We start from the raw sequence: 19044 nt of genomic DNA on the forward strand, positions 1-19044 counted from the left end.
GGGGGAGGAGGCAAGGAAACACTGCCCCACCTGATTTCAACAGCTCATGAGGATGGTAATAGGATACAGTGCAACCCAGGACAATATGGTATGTTCAAATATTTTTAATCTCAAATATTTCCAGGGTGCTTCTGTTTGGATTTTTCCAGGTGCAATCAGTAATCCATATTTGTGCAGAGCCTTTAAAAGCTCTGGCTGTATGTTTTGCAAATCCTGTTTGCAAGGAGATACTATCAATGTGTCATCTATATAGTGATGCAATAACGGTTAGGGAATTGTTCTCTGATAGGCAATAGAGCTCGGGCCACATACATTTGACAAATAGTTGGACTGTTTTTCATACCTTGTGGTAAAACTTTCCTTTGATATCGTTTTACAGGTGCAGCATTGTTAACAGCTGGTACTGAAAATGCAAATTTTGGTCTGTCATCAGGGTGTAAGGGAATTGTAAAGAAGCAATCTTTCAAATCAACAACCAAAATGTCCCACGTTGCAGGAATCATGGCATGCCTGGTTGCAGTGCACCCATGCTTTCCATGACTGCATTAATGCGTCTCAGATCGTGTACCAATCGCCATTTGCCTGATTTCTTTTGAATCACAAATACAGGAGTATTTCAAGGGCTGACAGACGGCTCTATGTGCCCTTGCAGTAACTGCTCATCAACTAAATTGTTCGGGGCGGCAAGTTTCTGTTGTGTTAGAGGCCATGGTGCCTGCCACACGGGACGGTCAGTTAACCATCGTAGAGGTGTTACTGGGTAGCAACCGCCCTGCTGCACAGTGACCACTATTAAAAATTTGTGCCAGTTGTCACTCCCCAAGTGGCCAAAACATCACATCTCATAAATTTAGAGGCGCAGCAGTCACATATGGGCGAACTGCAGCAACCTGGCTGTCTGGATTTTTTATGAGCACAAAATGCATACTTAAATAACTTTGTGTCATTCCCCCAAGACCCGCAATTGAATTTCCCACTGCAGTGACAGGCCACGAGTTTAGCCAGTCGTGGTGTGAAATCACTGTGACATCTGCTCTCGTATCAATCAGCCCCTTAATCTTAACAGTCTGTGGCTGTGCCCCCTTCAGTGTTAGCTCACAAATCAGTTGCGGTCTCTGCTCGGAAAGTTGTTGAGTCCAAAAACCCTGAGGTGCGCCGGTAGAACCGAAGCCTTGGTCTCCTCTCTCTTTAAATCTGATCCTGGGAACACAAGACTTGAAAGGTACAAGTTAAGCAATACGAGTTTGAGCAGGTGTGACTGCAGGAGGGGTGGGTGTAGAAACCATTGCACAGATTTGTCCTGTAAAGTCTGCATCAATTACTCCCAGATGCACAAAAATCCCTTGCAAAGTAGCACTGGGTCTTCCTATTAGCAAAGCACTTAAATTTTGTCCTATAGGTCCATGTGCATCCAAAGGCACTTTAAGAACTGCAGGAGAGTCTATAATCACTGTGCTGGCAGTGCAAACATCCATCCCTGCTGAGCCTTTTGTTCCACCGGCAAGCCGTTCACACAACCTCTGCTGGGCGCAGCGGTTCCTGGGGAAGCATTTTTGTCTGCACACACTGTCCCCTCGTGTTCGGTCGGCAGTTTCCCTGATTTTTGAGAGGCTGCCCATTGGCACGGAAACAGGATTTACATGGTTTTGTATAATGTCTTGGTTTACCACATCGATCACACAGAACTGCTCCCAGAGTTACTTTGTTATTGGCAACTTTGTTAGTTGCTCCAGAGGACAGAGTTCTGTGCGGGCACTGAGACTTAAAATGACCAGGCTGTCCGCAGCTGTAACAATTATGTGTCATTTTAATAGCTTCAGCAACAGCCGTAGTAACAGACTCAGTTAGCATAGCCATTTGATGTGGTGCAGTCCCTATTTTTGCACATGCATTAATCACATCATTCAGTGAGGGCTTTTTCATATGTAGCTTTCCTACATTCCTCGTTTGCATTGTCTTGTGCCATTTGCAAAATTAAAGCTTCTTTTACATCTGCATTTGCGATTTGTTTTTCTATCGCATCCTGAAGGCGATCTAAAAAGGCCATAAAAGTCTCATTAGGGCTCTGTTTAATAGTTGTGTAGCTTTTCCCAGGAGCTGACATGCTTACTACTTTAAACAAAGCTTGCAAAGCATGGTCATGGGACTGCGCTAGGATTAAAGGGTGTAGGAGAGCCTGCAGCTGAGGCTCGTCCAAGGGGTGCAACCCCATTGAGGCAAACTTGCACCAAACTGAGGATCAGTCATTGACAATTGCATATTATTTAAAGCAGTTTCTTCACAAAAAGCTCTCCACTCTGTCTCAAACATGGTATACTGAACAGGTGTACAAAGCAATCTAGCAATCTGCTTTAAATCAAAGGGAGTTAACTCTTCACTTCTTATGGATTTCAGCATTTTTGTCACAGCAGGGGACCCTAAGCTGTAATTAGTAGCAAGTTGGCGTAGCTCAGATAATACCTGCCAGTTAAATGGAACATGCTGATCAGGCACTTGACCCCTGCCTCTGATAACTGGGAAAGCAGAAATTACAGAGTCTTGTGGCTCTTTTGACTCTGGTGATTGCTGAATGATCTTAAGTCTTTCTGCGGCTTCAAAATCTCTATCAGATAACGCTTGGAGTCTGATATCTCTCAAACAGCAGCAGGATCTTGCATGCCCTGAGCTACAGATACAGGTTGCAACATTAAGGTATCTCTATAAAGCAAGCTATCATTTTGAACCCCTGGCACGGATTCCTTTGCACCTTGTACAAAAGGATTAGTAGCAGCAGACAGTGGAGGTGCAGCAGCAGGCAGTGGGGGTGCTGATGGCACGCTCTCATTTTCACCTTTTTCATCACTGTCACCCCTCCTGGCGGGTGGTACAGGTAGATCAAAGGGATTTGTAGGGACGGGGGGGAGAAGGGGAGCGAGAAACAGGATCCGAAAAGGGAGGAGGCAAAACCCTCCGTGGCTTGGATACTGGAAACAATACAGGTTTTTCCTTGCCAGCCTGTGCCCTGCCACCCCCTCCCGCTGCAATGTTCCCAGTCCCACCAGCATTATCTGTCTCTGTTCTCTCTGATGTGCCAGCTGCTGCAGCGTCTTGCTCTTTTTTCAGTTCTTTCAAAGTGTCTAAAACTAACCTCCATGTCGTCATAAATTCTTTAACAGTATCATCTGCCCTAGAAGCAAGGTCGAGAATATGCCATCCCACTGCTTCCCATATATAATATATATTCCCGTATACTAAAAGTGTTGACACATGTGGTCTCAATCCCTTGACTTTTGCACCAAAGCTACAGTCTTTGCAATGTCAGCTTATCATATTTTATGCCACGTCGTTTTAACATCCACATTCATATATTAACTACTCAATTTTCCTCTTGGGATGTATTTGCTCCCATTCTGTTATCAACGGGCTCACCTTTAAAAGGTTGCAGTCCGATCTAGATCTTGGTAGCTCTCCTCGCTACTCTCCTTCCCGTCGAGTCCCCTGTTCTCCACGCAGGCTTCCTGCTCTCCAGGCAGGCTCTTTGGATCACGTCTCAGGGTCACCACATGTGGCTTTTGTCGAGGTGGACATAAAAGCACACACTAGTTGTAATCCATTGTCGAGAAAGGTAGAAGATTTTTAATTTTCTCTACTGCTATTCTTATACCTCTTCACAGTGCCTGTGGCCTAATTTAAGATTGGCTGCTTAGCTAACAATGACAAGGCTGTCTAACAAACAATGACCATTCAGGCAGTAAACAATCAGCTATACAAGCAAAAGTATAGTTGCTACATATTATCCACGAGCTCTTCCTTGTACACTCTCAATGTCCCATAACAAGAACATCCTCCCCTCGTGTCCAGAACATCTTCTCTCATTGATTACTTTCTTGTCCTTCTCTGTGGGTTTCACTAAAATTGCAAAATTTTGCTGTAATATTCTCACAGGTAAATTCTGACTGGTTTCAGGTCTGATTCTGGGAGATTGTCAGTCCAGCTGTCAATCTCCTCAGGTCCCCCCTTTTTTTGTATTACAAAGGCAGCGTTTATTGACTTTTGCAGGGCCCTTTGCAAAAAAGACAATAAACACGGCACAATGAGCAGGATGCAAAAAATAACCAGTAGGATCAGGCATCCAATTTTGAGCAGATTTTTGACCCATCCCACAATTTGCCAATTGCCAAACAAACTATTGAGCCAATCAGATTCTGATTCTTCATGGAATTTGGACACACTTGTTTGTAATTTGTTAATGTGGGCATGAATAGATTTTGAATGATCAGACAAATTCATACAAGACATTCCATTGAAATCCTCACATCCATGTCCATGTGCTAATAACAAAAAGATCAACAGCAGCTCTATTTTGCAGTGTAGCGTGCCTTACTGAACCAACATCTGTTAATAATCCGGCTAAAGCAAGGGAAGTAGCGTTAGTCTGCCGAGCTAACCAACATCCTAACTTAACAGTCCCAGTGCTTTAGCAGCTGCTACTTGTGGAGAAAGGAAGGAGACAGTCCATCGAGTACCTGGTGGCCAAAATTTGGTGTTGTCATCGCAATCAGGGGCAAATGCATGGGTGCTGCGTTTTCTTCTCCATGGTTTATGCTGTAAAATCATAGATGTGTCAGGTGTTAACAGTGAGAGTCGTCCTAAGCTGCAAGGACCTCCCTTGATGTGTGATGGAATCGCAGCCCGTGCTCGGTCTCTGCAAATAAAAAACACCCCTGGTGGCAAAGCCAGAGGAATAGTAGTAGAGTGTGAAATATGTGGTGAACTGAAATTGCACCAGGCATTTTCACTGGCAAATATGGGTTGGTTAGGAGAAACATCTTGTCCTTTGGACTGATCAGATCCAGAGTAATTAAACTTAACACAAAGGTCCATTTTCACAGATTCTAAAAGCTCTGTTTCGTGCGGCTCAAGAGTTGCAGGGGGAAGGTATGAAACCCACGGACCTTAAGCATCAGTGTGGTTGTGTGATTGTAAAAGCTTGCGTTAACTGTCCTAGGCTTTGGCCAGTCACCTATCGGCAAGCCAACAAGGCCGGTAGAAAGAGGATTGTCAGGAGTAGCAGTGGCTAAGCACAGAGTATCTTGCCCCATCGCATTGGCCAGGGTAACTCACCTGTTGGTTCTCGGCTGACTGACAGGCCAAGCAGAAACAGCAGGCACTAAGCTCAGCAAAACTGACAAGGACCATATTGGCACCTGCATTTTTCTGTTACTCGTTGCCATTTGCACTCCAGTGCATCCCAGTGCAAGCCAATACCCTTGATCACAAGGATATACAGTGCAATACAGTCCTCCTTGGTCACCAGTGCTCGATGCTCTCTCTGGTCGGAGGTAGCTCGAACTACGCTGCCAAGGTCATCAGCCTGTGTTGCTGTTACCCTCAGGATCTGGCCGAGCAGGTGATGGGATGTTCTGCTGCAAATCAGGACGCACACACCTTGCTGGCACCCACCGTGCTCCAGTACCTGTGGAAACACAAGCGTATCCACGCCCCCAAGTGACAAGGTCCCAGGGGCCTTCCCACTGGCTGGTAAGCAAATTCCTTACCCAGACTTTAGCTCGAGGCAAATGTGTTTCACTGGTGGACTGCAAGGAATAAAAATGATTTAAAATTGAGGGATTGTTTGAATGAGCCGGTATGGTCAAGTGACTTATGGTATCTACAGCTTTCAAAAGTCTGGACTGTGGGGTTTCCCCTTGCATTCTCCCTTTTTGTTTTTCTAAAACAGTTTTAAGTGTGTGGTGAGCATGTTCAACAACAGGCTGACAGTGGGAGAATGAGGAATACCAAATTTGTGAGAGATGCCCCACAAACATAAAAGATTCCTAACTTTCTGAGAGGCGTAGGCTGGCCCATTGTCAGTTTTCACACAGGCAGGTGTGCCTAAAGCAGCAAAGGCTTGCTGCCGGTGCAAAATTACATCACAGGCCTTTTCTCCAGCATGAGCAGAAGCCCATATAACAGAGAAAAAGGTGTCAATGCATACATGTACATATTTAAAACGACCAGATTCTGAAATGTGTGTGACATCGGTCTGCCAAAGCTGTAGGGCCAAAAGACCACGGGGATTTACTCCTAAGGGTAAAGGTCCGTTAAAGTTATGACAATCTGGGCAGGCACTAACAACAGCACGAGCTTCTGTAGGCATAAGTGAAAACTTTACACAAAGTGCGCGCATTTAGATTGAAAAAGGTGTGAGATGTTTTAGCCTGGGCTAGTTTATCTGGCTGAGGAACTGCCCAAATAGGATTAGCTAATGCATCAGCACAGGCATTACCTTCTGCAAGAAATCCTGGTAGGTTTGTATGGATTCTAATATGCAAAACATAAAAAGGATACATGCCTTGCAAAACAGCTGTCCACAAAGTGTTTAGCAAAAGAAACAATCCAGCATTATTAACTTCTTTCAAAAGGGAACAATCTACTCGTTGTACAACATCTGCAACGTAAGCTGAGTCAACAATTAGGTTAAAAGGTTCATTAAAATTATGAAAGGCCATAGTAACTGCTTTTAATTTGACCAATTGTGTGGATCCAGTACCCTGACCCTGCAAAGTCTGCCATCCCTCCTAATTTTTCCAGGTGACAATTGCTGATTTGTTTTTCCTGACCCATCTGTAAATACTGTAGGCCCATCTACAGGAGTACAACTTAATTTAGGTTTTGCTGATAATGGGGTGATATTCAGTGATTGTAATAATCTATGTCTGGGAAAATGGTAATCAATTTGTCCTGCGTAGCTCTGCAGTGCAGAACTATTGGCCAAGGACCATTCGAAATAATCTTGCTGAATAGGAACAGTAAATTTAGCAGGATCTTTGGCAGCAATTTGCAGGCATTGGTATCTACACTTAATAATTAACTGAGCAATCAATTCAAAAATTGTAGTGACTGTTTTTTTAGGTTTATGAGATTAAAACATCCATTCTAGAATATGCAATGGGTCAGGGGACCAATGATGAGACCATTGTGCAATAATATCTGCTGGATGAAATTCTGGAATTACAACAAAAACAACGACATCAATGTCAGGGTCCACATGGTACACATGGTGATTGGAAATAGTTTGTTGCACCTTATCTAAGGCTTGTTGAGCTTCAGGGGTAATCTGTCTTGGTGAGTTTAAATCTGGATCTCCTGCTAATATATTGAACAAAGGAGAAAGCTGTGCAGTGGTGAGTCCTAAATAGGGTCGCAGCCAATTAATGGTTCCTAACAATTTCTGTGCATCATTTAGAGTGTGCACTGAAGTGTCAAATTGAACAGACTGAGGCCATATGTGTACTAGTTTGAAAACAAACTAGTGGGAGACACCAAGTCAGAATAACAATTTAATAGGGAAATAAAAGGAGGGAAAAAAAATAAAGGCAGAAATCACTGGGTTAAACTGACAGAGTCAGGATACAACCTGACACCCTGTTAATCAGGGTGGTGGTAACAGTCCAGCAGAATGGTGGCTGCAGTCCTCTGAAGCGGTGATCCTGTAGAAAAAAGGGTCTGCTCTTCCTCAGAAGGTCCAGTGGTGGCTGTGTAGCTCCTGTCCTCTGGAAATGCAGTGGAAAGGTTGTCTCTGGTGTTCAGAATCTCAGATTATATCCAGGATGGGATGCTTGGTTCCTCCCTCTGGGTGGAGCATCTCACAATGGGGTCATGAGTCATGAGGCCAAGTGTTGATTGGGCTCATTAACAGAAGATAGTCCGGAGGGAGTTATCTCTGAGTCATTCGGCCCGACAATGATGGGCCATTAACAGAAAGATAGTCTGGGGGGAGGAGGCAAGGAAACACTGCCCCACCTGATTTCAACAGCTCATGAGGATGGTAATAGGATACAGTGCAACCCAGGACACTGGTGGGACGTGCTTTTTGGGTGGTCACCTACCGCAACTGGCATTCTGAATACGTTATGTCACCCCATAATTGTTTTATTAATTTTGGTGAGTGCTTGCCTTGTGCTGTCTATTATGTTGCTTGCTTGGAAATACAGAGTGCTAAAGAAGTTATCAGTTTTAACTACCTTGTCAAATGCACACGGAAGAGCATTAAGGGATGCTTATTGTAAAATATTATTAGAAAAAGAATTTGTGTATTCGTAAAAGAATTTACTAACTCTATAGAAAAGGGGGAACTGAATCAGGGGGAGGAGGGGGAAGCAGAGGTTAAATGATTTGCTAAGAAGCTGTTTGTTAAAAACAACGGATACAGCTTGCTCAACACTTATTGTGCCTACCAAAACAGGATGAGAAGATAGAAGACTATTGATAATGGGAAGGAATCTTGACCAAAGATCCTGTTTTTCAACCTAAAACTAACTTAAACCAGCCTTGAAGTTTGGACTTGGGCCAGGAACATAAAGAGCATGCGCAGGGAAGCAAGGTGAAAAGTTCAGAAGGAGGAAGACCCTTTATTTTGTCCCAGAGACCCCTGCCCACAACTACCAGACGACACTGCGCAAGCGCAACGCGGATGTAAATGACTTTTGGGCTCATTGTAATAGGAGGCGAGGCTAAGGGGAGCTAGGTAACGAATATGTATAGGTGTACTGGGAAACTTAATGACTATGGAACTTGTAACCTGATAAATACCAAGCTGAATGCAGCTGTCGGCACGCATGGTTTTGGAGGAGCTATCCCCCGTGTGTCCCAGTGCTGGAATAAACATACCTACTTTACTACATATTCCAGCAGCAGAGTCTTTTCTGTATATCACTGGAGACATTGTGGGAGTCTGTGGGAGGTGAGATGGGAGTTTGGGGGGACTCTAATTAGCTTTTTGTCCACACTAGGCAAATACATTAATATTCATAATCCTATAAAGTCTTTGTTCTTCTTCCCAAAGTTCAAGACTAGCATGACTTTGGCTGAGCAGCAGTGCATGCCAATTAGTAAAGCTTACTAAAATAAATCAATTGATTTAGCTAATTGTAATGATCATGGATCATGTGTTTTACAGGGGCACATGGATAGGCAGATCAGGAAGTCCCAAGTACCTTCCAAGTACCTCCCAACAGGGAAAGCGAAGGAGGGGAAAATGCGGCCGGGAAATGAGGAGAAAAGAAGGCTACTTGCTCCAACTAATTGGGAGAGACCCCCTTGGACACACGCCTGATGGACTCTCTCCCTTTCTCCAAATCAAGGGACTTTTACAGGACTCCTCTGTCTCCTTTGTGGACACGAACTTCTAGTGACGTGAATTTTACCCACTGGGGGGGGCAGGTGGGGAAAATTCAGAGTCACAAGGGGCCAGTGGCAGCGAGGCAGGGAGGGGCGGGAGTGATTGGCCGGGGAGGGGGAGAGGGGGAAGTGCCAGCCTCAGCCGGACCCCCCTCGTTGATTGACAAGTGGGGAGCGGCTCCCGCCCAACCGGCGGGCGGGGAAAAGCGCCCTCAGTCATTGGCTGGGCGGGACAGGGGGCGGGGCGAGAGCTGTTCCCGCCTCAGCCGAACTCCCCTCAGTCATTGGCTGGGCGGGACAGGGGGCGGGGCGAGAGCGGTTCCCGCCTCAGCCGAACTCCCCTCAGTCATTGGCTGGGTGGGACAGGGGGCGGGGCAAGAGCTGTTCCCGCCTCAGCCGAACTCCCCTCAGTCATTGGCTGGGCGGGACAGGGGGCGGGGCAAGAGCTGTTCCCGCCTCAGCCAGACTCCATTCCGAGATTGGCTGGGCGGGTACCGGAAATGACCCAAAGAAGCCTCAAAACCTCCTCGAAATTTCAGCAAAGCTGAGGAAAATGGAAGAAATTTAAATAAGTATGAAAAATATAAGGCTTTATTTTAGTTACATTTAAGCAATGGAGGGTTCAAAAGGTGGATTGTGCACTGAAACGTAGCAAAACCAAGAAAACTCCCAAAACCCCTTTAAGAATCCCTCGAAATTAAGTAAAATTGAGTGGAAGCATAATAAATATGAAGAAATATGAAGAAGTTAAAGCCCTTTTTAACGTATAATGAAAAAACAGGGAGGTGTGAAAGGGGCTTTGGGTGCTAAAATGCCTCAAGAAAGCACCAAAACACGCCAAGCACCAAATTCCCCTCATGCCGGGGCTGGCTGTCCAGCAGCTCAAGTAGAAGAGTCCTCCAGTAGCTCAGGGGAGCCGCAGCCCTCGTGCTGAGGCACAGCCCGTGGAGAAAGGGGTCAATGGCCCGAATGCGTGCTTTGGGAATCAGAGCTGGGTTCCTAAATCCTGTTGGAACTCTCTCTCCCAGACCTGTGGTGGCTGAGGGTTGTAGGAGGGAAGGGTTTGCCAGCCGTGAACTGGACTTGTTGATCATCTGAGCTCCGTTCAGGGGCAGTGTGGGAGCCTGTTCCTTTCCCCTTCCCCAGGGGCAGAGTGTTGGTGAGGGCTGGAGTTGGAGGCTGTGTCTGCCCCCACAGCTGGTACCGTGGGGCTGCGGATGCTCCTGCCCGTGTGGGCTTGACTGAGCTGGGCTTTCTGCCTCTTTCAGGTGTCCTTGCTGCAGTCACAGCTGGCCCGAGACCAACAGCACTGGCAGAACTACACTGAGAGGTGTGCAAGGACCAGCCAGGAGCTCAGACCTTCACGGGAGCTGTCCTGCTCCTTTGCAGCTGTGCTCAAGGAGCCCAAAGCTGCTGTTCTGGAAGCAGAGACTCGAAGCTGCATCGGTCTCTGAAGCTTAACTTGGCAGTGACATCCCTGGGCCGTCAGTCTCTGGAGAGACGGGCCCTGGAGAAGGCAGGTGCCGCTCTTCTCTTCCCCAGACCATTTGTACCCTGCCAGAAACCAATTCCTGTCAACTGAGGCACAAAAATCCTCCCTAGGACACAGACGAATGTTCTCAAAGATGAGGGAGAAAAATATCTACCAAAGCTTTTCCAAGCATTTGGTTCTGGAAGGTCTGTTCCTAGCGAGGTGTTCCGGTTTGGCCAAATTTAGAAATATATCCTCGGAGAGAAGGCACAACCAGCCCTCCCCCACCAGGTTCGGGAAAAAATAAATTTTCCTCGAAGGAAAGTGAAGGAGATAAAACTATTTCTTTAACAAACACACGGGAAAAGGAAAATAATGCTAAATAATAAAATCTCTCACTGTGGAGAAAAAACCTGGGAAACTGTTAGAGTCCTCCTGTTGGTCTCCTCGGAGCTGGGGCTTGGTGCAGGGCCAGGCCCTCTGCGCTCGGTGGAAGGTCCTCCTGATGTGTTCTAATATTGTAGCAGTCCAGTGGAAAAGGGAGAAAGTCCGAAATTCCAGGGAAGGAAAAAATAATTCAACTCTCTCTCCGGAGAAAAAGCAGCTGAGCAACTGGCCAAAAGCTGACCGGGAAGCCGCAAGCCGGGTGCCTCCTCCCTCCCCTGCCGCAGCTGGAAAAAAACCCGCTATCTGTGTGTGACCTTGAACAAGCTGCAAACTGCTTTGAAAAAGTTGTGCTCAGTTTAGAGGCATAGAAATTAATTTCTGGGCATAGGCAGCGATATGGGATACACATCATAAGGTCACCCCAAGACACGAGGAATCTTTGAAATAAGCAGCAAGACTTTTCTTCTGCCTAGAAGACCTAGTGATATATTGCCAAACAGAGAGCAGAGAAAAAAAATGCACTTGTGTCTGTCTCGGGATTCTTAATCTCTTTTATGAGCCTTAAACACTGCAACTCTTGGCGTTTCTCTGTAGGAATTTGAAAAGACCCTGAAACACCATTTTTCCTCCTCATGTGGCTGTTCTAGATGCAAAGCTTTACTTTCCATGAATATTTGTAAGCACCAAGAACCTTTTTAGGCTTTTTCTTACACCTCCCCTTTGTCAGGGGAGACAGACGTATTCTTGTGACTCAGGAACTAAGCGCATCCCTAAAGAGCATGCGGGTCTCAGGAATGCTGAGCCTTAAAACTGATGCTGTCTGGGCCAGCAACTTTGAACTCATGTTACGAGGCAGGTCCCTGCCCAGCTGCCCAGCTGGGCTGTGGGGATGTGGGGGTGATGGTGCAGGTGCCGGGGCAGCAGTGAGCTGGGATGGGTGGAGAGCCAGGGGAGGGCCTCTCCAACAGCCCCTGGAATGCTGGGGTTTGCACCGTGGCAACCATCAACAGCCCCTGCAATGTTGGGCTTTGGCGGCTGGCAACCATCAACAGCCCATGGAATGCTGGGCTTTGCACCTTGGCAACCATCAACAGCCCATGGAATGTTGGGGTTTGCACCTTGGCAACCATCAACAGCCCATGGAATGTTGGGGTTTGCAGCCTGGCAACTGTCAACAGCTCCTGAACATTGGGGCTTTGACCTTGCAACGGCCAACAGCACTTTGATCTTGTGCTCTTGACCCAGCAAAGGCCAACGACCCTTGGATATTGGGGTTTGACCCTGCAAAGGCCAACGGCCTTTGGAGATTGGGGTTTGACCCTGCGAAGTCAAACAACCTTTGGAGACTGGGGTTTAGACCCTGCAAAGGCCAAAAGCCTTTGGAGATTGGGGTTTAGACCCTGCAAAGGCCAAAAGCCTTTGGACACTGGGGTTTAGACCCTGCAAGGGCCAACGGCCTTTGGACACTGGGGTTCGACCCTGCAAAGGCCAAAAGCCTTTGGACACTGGGGTTTAGACCCTGCAAGGGCCAACGGCCTTTGGACACTGGGGTTCGACCCTGCAAAGGCCAAAAGCCTTTGGACACTGGGGTTTAGACCCTGCAAGGGCCAACGGCCTTTGGACACTGACATTTGGTCACTGCTCGTGCCAAGGGGCAGATGGAGACCCGGCGGGTGAGTGAGAGAGCTGCTGCCCTCTTTGTGCCAAGCCCAGCAGGGGCCTGGGTGGGCCTGGGCTGTGCCCTGGGAACAGTTCCCTTTGGGAATAGCAAGGGATTAACAGTTGGCTGTTCCGGAGCTGGCAGCAGCTTTGGTGCTGGCCGTGGGGACAGGCCTGGGAGGGAATGGGGGGGCTCCTGGCCATCCCAGAGCACACCCACATCTCCTCCTCCGTCCTTGTCCCACTGGAGGGTGTGGGCACAAACAAGGGAGCAGCTTTCATTGCCTTCCCCTCAGCCCAATTCACAGCGCAGCCTGAGCGCTTCCCGGAGACAAGAATGGGTTTCTCCCAGACATCTCCAAGATGATCCCCGGTGGGGCAGGGGAGGCCACGAGGATGACAGGAAGATGCTCCAAGGGCTGCAGCACCTGTGCCAAGGGAAAGAGATGCAAGAGTTGGGGTTGTCCAGCCTGGAGAAGGTTCCAGGGTGACCTTCCAATGCATGAAGGGGCTGGAAGAGAGCTGGAGAGAGACTTAAGCCAGGGGCCTGCAGGGACAGGACAGGGTTTAATGGGATATTGGGAGGGAATTCTTCCCTGTGAGGCTGCTGAGGCCCTGGCACAGGTTGCCCAGAGAAGCTGTGGCTGCCCCTGGATCCCTGGCAGTGTTCAAGACCAGGTTGGATGGGGCTCTGGGCAATTCCCCTTGTGGTGCTCTAAGAAGTGATGGGACACCTTCCAGCATGTTTGTTTGTGCTGCTGCCAACCTACTGGGCTGAAAATATTCCCAAGGAGGGGAGGAAGGAGCTGAGCTGGAATTCCAGGCTGGGAAGCATTTAGAGGCGACTGCCTCAGGGGCAGCCATGCAGTCTGAGTGTGCTCTTCCCTGTGCTCTTCCAGGGAGCTCGAGGCCTTTCTCACCAGGGACGTTTCTCCAGAGCCCCTGAGGTGAGTAAACTGTGCTGAGCTGGCTCGGATTTGAAACTGGTCCTCCACGAATGGACACTGGTTCTTGTGGAATCAGAAGAGGCATCTCAGTGGTACTTTGGAATAGGAACAGAGTACCTGACTAACAGCTGGATGTGGGCTTTCAGGTGCTGTTAGACGGCAGTGGCAGCATGGCCAGTTCCATCACCGGCACTGACCGTTCCCAGCATGCAGCCTCCAGGAACAGCCTCTCAACTCTGACATCCACTGATGCACAGCATCCCTTTAAATTGGTTTGGGAAGCCACAGAGAATTGTGAGCGCTTGCAGCGCGGTTTTGAGAAAATGGAGGAGCAATGCAAGAGGCTCCGAAGCCACCAGGAGCAAATAGACTCTCTGATGGAAGAAATCAGAAGGTGAGTGTTTCTTCCTCCTCCTCCTGCGTTCCAGAGGCAATCTGCGTCCAGGTCTGGGCGTTCAGAGGTGTTCTGGGTGAAGAACTCACCTGCCCTACCATGTGTAGGCCTCAGTGTGGCTCTCGAGCATCGTCCTGTCAGGGCTTTTCATGCTCTACTGTGACTCCCAAGGCTGCCTGGGAGATGCACAGCGATGTTGGAGTAGAATACTCCTTCCTCTCACTGTGCTGCTTCCCTGAATTCTGTTCTTTGGGTGCCCCTGTCCAGCCACTGCTTCTCACTGAAGGAAGGCAAAATCCTGCCTTCCTTTCCCTTTGCCTCTGGAGGATTTCCTTGGGAAAGAAAGAGCAAGGTCTTCCTTAGCCCACTGCCCCCAGCTCCATCGTGGAGGGTTGAAAATGGGATCGATGGCTCTTCAGGCCTCTTCCTTCTTCTGACTGAGCCTTGTCTCTGCAGTGACTGTGAAAACCTTGAGAAGTCCAAGGAAAATGTGCAGCAATGCACTGGAATCCCGGCAGCAGGAGCCTTGAGTCTGCGCCAGAAGAACAGCAAGCAGCTGAAGGAAGCGTCAGCCCAGGCGGAAGAGGCGGTGCAGCAGGACAGGATGGAGGTTGGTTTTGCAAATGAGGCTGGTTTTCCATTGAAAACTTGTCTTGCCCCTTCTTGTACAGTGGAGGACTTGGTGCACTTGAGGGAGAAGACCCATCACTGCAGAGGGAGCTGGAAGTCAACAGGCAGGCACTGGAGGAATTGCAGCTTCAGAGGGAGCTGCTGGAGCAAGAGGGGCGTGATGTTACCGTGGCTCTGGACACCTTATTCCTAGGCAGCACCTGTGAGAGTGGCAGTTGTGCCAGCCAGATCAGGCCAGATGCTGTTTCTGGCAGGAGAAGAGAGGGACACTGCTGTGCACACCTGGCTCAAGATGGCACACGCATTTATTAGCCAGGCATATGCATGTTCATCAGCAAAGGGTTACATGCTTCTGCAAAATGTGTTACTTTGGGCAGCCCCAGAGCCTCTAAAACAGGGAACGGAGCTGGGGAAGGGTCTGGAGCACAGGTGTGACAAGGAGCGGCTGAGGGAGCTGGGGGGCGCTGAGCCTGGAGAAAAGGAGGCTCAGGGGGCACCTTCTCGCTCTCTCCAACTCCCTGTGACAGGAAGGTGCAGCCAGGTGAGGGTTGGTCTGTGCTCCCAGGGAGCAAGGGACAGGACAAGAGGAAACGGCCCCAAGTGTGCCAGGGGAGGTTTGGATTGGGTGTTACAGGAGAGCTGTGAGAGAAGGGTTTGTTTCTGATGGTCTCTGTCAGACAGTCTCAGTTCTGGAGTATGTGGTAGGTTTGGCAAATACACAGCAGAGGTTTTGCTTTTGAAGACAAAAGCTCAAAACCACAGTGTAGTCTTCAGGCTTGAATACCAGCAAGGGCCATGAGACACCTTCTTTGTGTAAGACAAGGAAATGGTATTGTTGGTGTGAACTGCTGCACAAATAGAGTCTGCTTTGGCCACATCAGCCAGACTGCCATCAGTCACTAAAGGACTGCTCACCACAAGAGCCGTTTCCCTGCCAGGCATGCCCTCGTTGCAGAGAGCTGCTTTGCACACTGGAGGAGGGGACACTTTGCTGTGGGTTTTGTCCGAGAAGGAGAAACCCTGTGAATTTTCACTTGCTTCAGCAAGCAAAATTGCTTTCCTCAACCATCCTGAAAATGTCCAACACTGGAATAGATCCTGATAGACATTTTGTTTGCCAAGTGGCAGTTGTGGAAGATGCGGTATTTTTGGGTGACAACACGGAATTTGGGGCAGGGCTGTTTTTTGGGAAGGAGCAATCTGGTGCCAGGCAAGCCAGCAGGGCCTGACACAGCACTTCCAAGGAAACAGCGCCAGAGGCTTTTGGCAGCCCAGGGTATGGGAGCTGCAGAGGGCAGATGCTGTGAAACTTTGAGCCCAGAGCACAGGAGCTCCCTGTCCTCTGGCTGCCTGCGAGGTGGCACTGGCTGGCTCTGCACAGGGCTCCTGAGGAAGGGCTTGAGCTGTACCTTGTCCTGCTTCCAGGTTTCCCAGGAGCAAGAGTCGTCGAGCAGGGCTCTGGAGCAGCTGCACCAGGAATCCTCTGGCCAAGGGCACGCCCTGGCCCAGGTGTGCAGAGAGAAGGAGCTGCTGGGCCAGGAGAAGGCTGCCCTTGAGGGCCGACTGGCAGCCATGGAGCGTCACAAACAAGACCTTTCCAGGCAGCTGGCAGAGACCAGGTAAAGGAAGGGAGGAGACCCTGGGCGGGACAGGGCTGAAGGGCTGTAATGATAAAGGTGATAAGCACTGCACAGGGGTTTATTTTATCGTTTGTGCTTTTCAGATGTAGACTTGGCTGTTGAGGTCACGTTGGGCTGGGCTGTCTGTGCTGTGCCAGGCCATAAGGAAGGCCTGGGCACTCCCTCAGAGGGCCCCGCTTTGCTACTGAAATGGCACAAATGGGCTTTCTCTGTACAAGTTTCCATGCGAGCCATTTGGCATTCTCAGGCCTGGGGACCTTGAGCCACATTGTCCTGGAATAACTGCCTGGGAGTGTCAGGAGCGAGCAGCTCATGTCTCTCCATATTTGCAACCTGTAGGTCAGCGAAGGAGAGCCTGGAATCCAGCCTGTTTGCTGCTCAGCAGCAGATATCTCAGCTGGAGATCACCAGCAACCATCTGGAGGCTCAAGTGCTCACAGTCACACAGGCCAAGGAGGCGCTACAAGGTGAGAACCTCGTGTGCTTTGTTTGTGGTGCCGCCCCTGCCTAGAGAAGCTGCTGTAAAGCCTCCTCTGTCTGCAGGGCTTCTGAGGAGCGGTGGGGCTGGAGGCAGGGCCCTCCTACGCCGACACTGGAAGGGCCTGAGTCAGTAAAGGCAGTAAAGACTCTGAATCTTGCTGTTGGTCATGTTTGCAGGAGAAGTGCAGTGCCTCCAACGTGAGCTGGAAGCAGAGAGAGCTCTCAGGAAGCAGGAGCAGGAAGACACAGCGCAACAGCTCTTGCAGGCAGAGCAGCAGCGTCAGGAAAGCCTCAGGCTTCAGGGAACTGCTCAGCAGGTGGAAATAAACAAGCTCCTGCAAGACCTGGTAGGTGACAATAGGCTTCTGAATTGTCCAAGCCGGCCCTGGGGGCTGGTTTAGCACCAGCAGAGCCTGAGGGTGTGAAAGGGCAGCAATCCTCTGCCAGAGGCCTCCCGCTGCTGGGCCGGGCAGGAGAGGCGGCGGCTCGGACTCGGAGGCGCGTGAAGACCCCCAGGATGGTGCTGGGCCACTAAATGCAGCCACGGCTTCCGTGAGGGCGTAAGACGAGTTCCAGAGCAGCTTGGGCAGTGCCCACCCAAAGCGTGGCAGCCCAGGGCAGGATCTTCCCCGAGTCCCACCTGCCACGGAGCAGATGCCAGCGTGGAGCAGATGCCAACAGTGCTGCTGGCTGCAGGCGTGGGAACTCGGTTCCTGTCTTGCTGTGCTCCCACGGTGGACAGAGGGATTAGCTTTGGGCTGGAAGCAAATGGAACAGGCCCCGGTCCTTCAGTCCTTGTGACTGGGGCATCAGGGTGCCAGAAGGTGACACCTCCTTTTCTGAATGGTTGGACTCAATGCTGGTGCAGGTCTTTCCCAACAGAAATGATTCCATGGTTCTGTGATTCTTGCACCTGCTGAGCCTCCTTTTAAATTCCCTGACAGGACACGGTTTCTGGAGAGCAGAGAGCCAGTGCTGTTGTCTTTTCAGGTTGGGGTTTGTGGGAGGGATGAAGCTTCACGTTTCTCAGCGAGGAGCTTGCCTGGGGACTGCAACTTGAAGATTTTTCCTCCCTTCCTCAGGCAAGTGAGCGGGAAAGGCACCATGCAGAGATGCAGGAGACGCTGCAGCAATGGGGAAAAGAGAAGGCAGAGAGAGAGCAGGAGCACGAGAAGGTGCTGTTTGAGATGAGGCAGAAAGTTGCCACCCTGCAGGCTCAAAGAGAAGAGGAACGAACTAGATTTGAAAATGCCAAGCGAGAGGTAATGATTGTGCAAGGAGAATTGGTGTGATTTTTTGCAAGGCTGGAGCTGTGGGAGATGGCAGGCTATGGGGCTGTGTGGAGCATGCCCTCCATGTCTTCTACATTGAATTTGGGGAGGTGAAAGGTGAACAGGGCTATCTTTGGGCCCAGGAATGAGCCCTCTCCTAGGAAGCCAGGCAGAAACATCAGCTTTCCGTTGGGATTTTTGTGCTGCTCTTGTGCTCTGTTTTTCCAAGACTTACCTCGGAGGATCTGCACTGTTCTCTTACGGGTCCTCTTTTGGTGTGCACTGGTCGGTGTCCATAGGCAAACGGAGTTTGTAGGACTTTTCTTTTGTGGGCACAGGGAGGGCGCAGCAGGAACGCTGACAAGAGAAAAATCTTTTTAAAGACTCGCCTGGAGTATTTCTGAACAGCAACCCAGAGATGTCTCCTGGGCTGTGTTCTAAGTCACTTCCTGGGAAGCTGTGTCCCCTCCAGGGCAGACAGTGGCCCAGGGGAGCAGCAGCCGAGTGCTCTGAGAGCGCGTGAGCCCATCAGTCTTTGCCTCTTGGCACACAGAGTTTGCAGGGCAAGTGTCAAGCCCTCTGCTTTTTCCTTCTGTGCAGGTCCTGCTGGAAAAGCAGAAGGAGAAGAATTCTTTATCAGAGACACTGCTCCAAACTCGGGGACAGCTAAGCCGAGCCTGCCAGCAGGTGCAGCAGCTCAGGCAGGAGGTGAAAAAGCAGCAAGAGAAGGGGCAGGTAAGTCTGAGCAGGCAGGGAACAGAGTGCAGGGCAGTGGCAGGGGCACAAAAGGCAGGTGCTGGGAGTGAGGAGGCAAGGGCTGCTTCAGGCCCTGGCAGCACAGAGCCTGGCAAGCTCCAGAGCTCAGGCCCGGGAAAGAAGGCTTGCAATGGAAGCAGAGCTGGGTAGAGAAGCCAAAAGAAGTCGCTGAAGGAATGGGATTTTGAGACAGCAAGTGGGAAAAGCTGAGCCTGAGGGCAGGTCCCAGGAAGTTGCTCTGCATTTT

General features: G+C 49.7%; 1 protein-coding gene across 1 annotated transcript in view; it reads left to right on the top strand.

The window, feature by feature from the left end:
- Window positions 1–19044, top strand: part of LOC116452688 (centrosome-associated protein CEP250-like) — a 50536-nt gene that overhangs the window by 28732 nt on the left and 2760 nt on the right. The window contains exons 15-19 of the mRNA XM_032127343.1: window positions 16076–16269; window positions 16630–16757; window positions 16948–17117; window positions 17853–18032; window positions 18642–18776. Coding sequence (XP_031983234.1) covers window positions 16076–16269; window positions 16630–16757; window positions 16948–17117; window positions 17853–18032; window positions 18642–18776 — 807 coding nt within the window. The remainder of the gene's footprint in view (window positions 1–16075; window positions 16270–16629; window positions 16758–16947; window positions 17118–17852; window positions 18033–18641; window positions 18777–19044) is intronic.

The sequence above is a fragment of the Corvus moneduloides genome, chromosome 17 (assembly GCF_009650955.1).
Source record: "Corvus moneduloides isolate bCorMon1 chromosome 17, bCorMon1.pri, whole genome shotgun sequence".
Classification (NCBI taxonomy): Eukaryota; Metazoa; Chordata; class Aves; order Passeriformes; family Corvidae; genus Corvus; species Corvus moneduloides.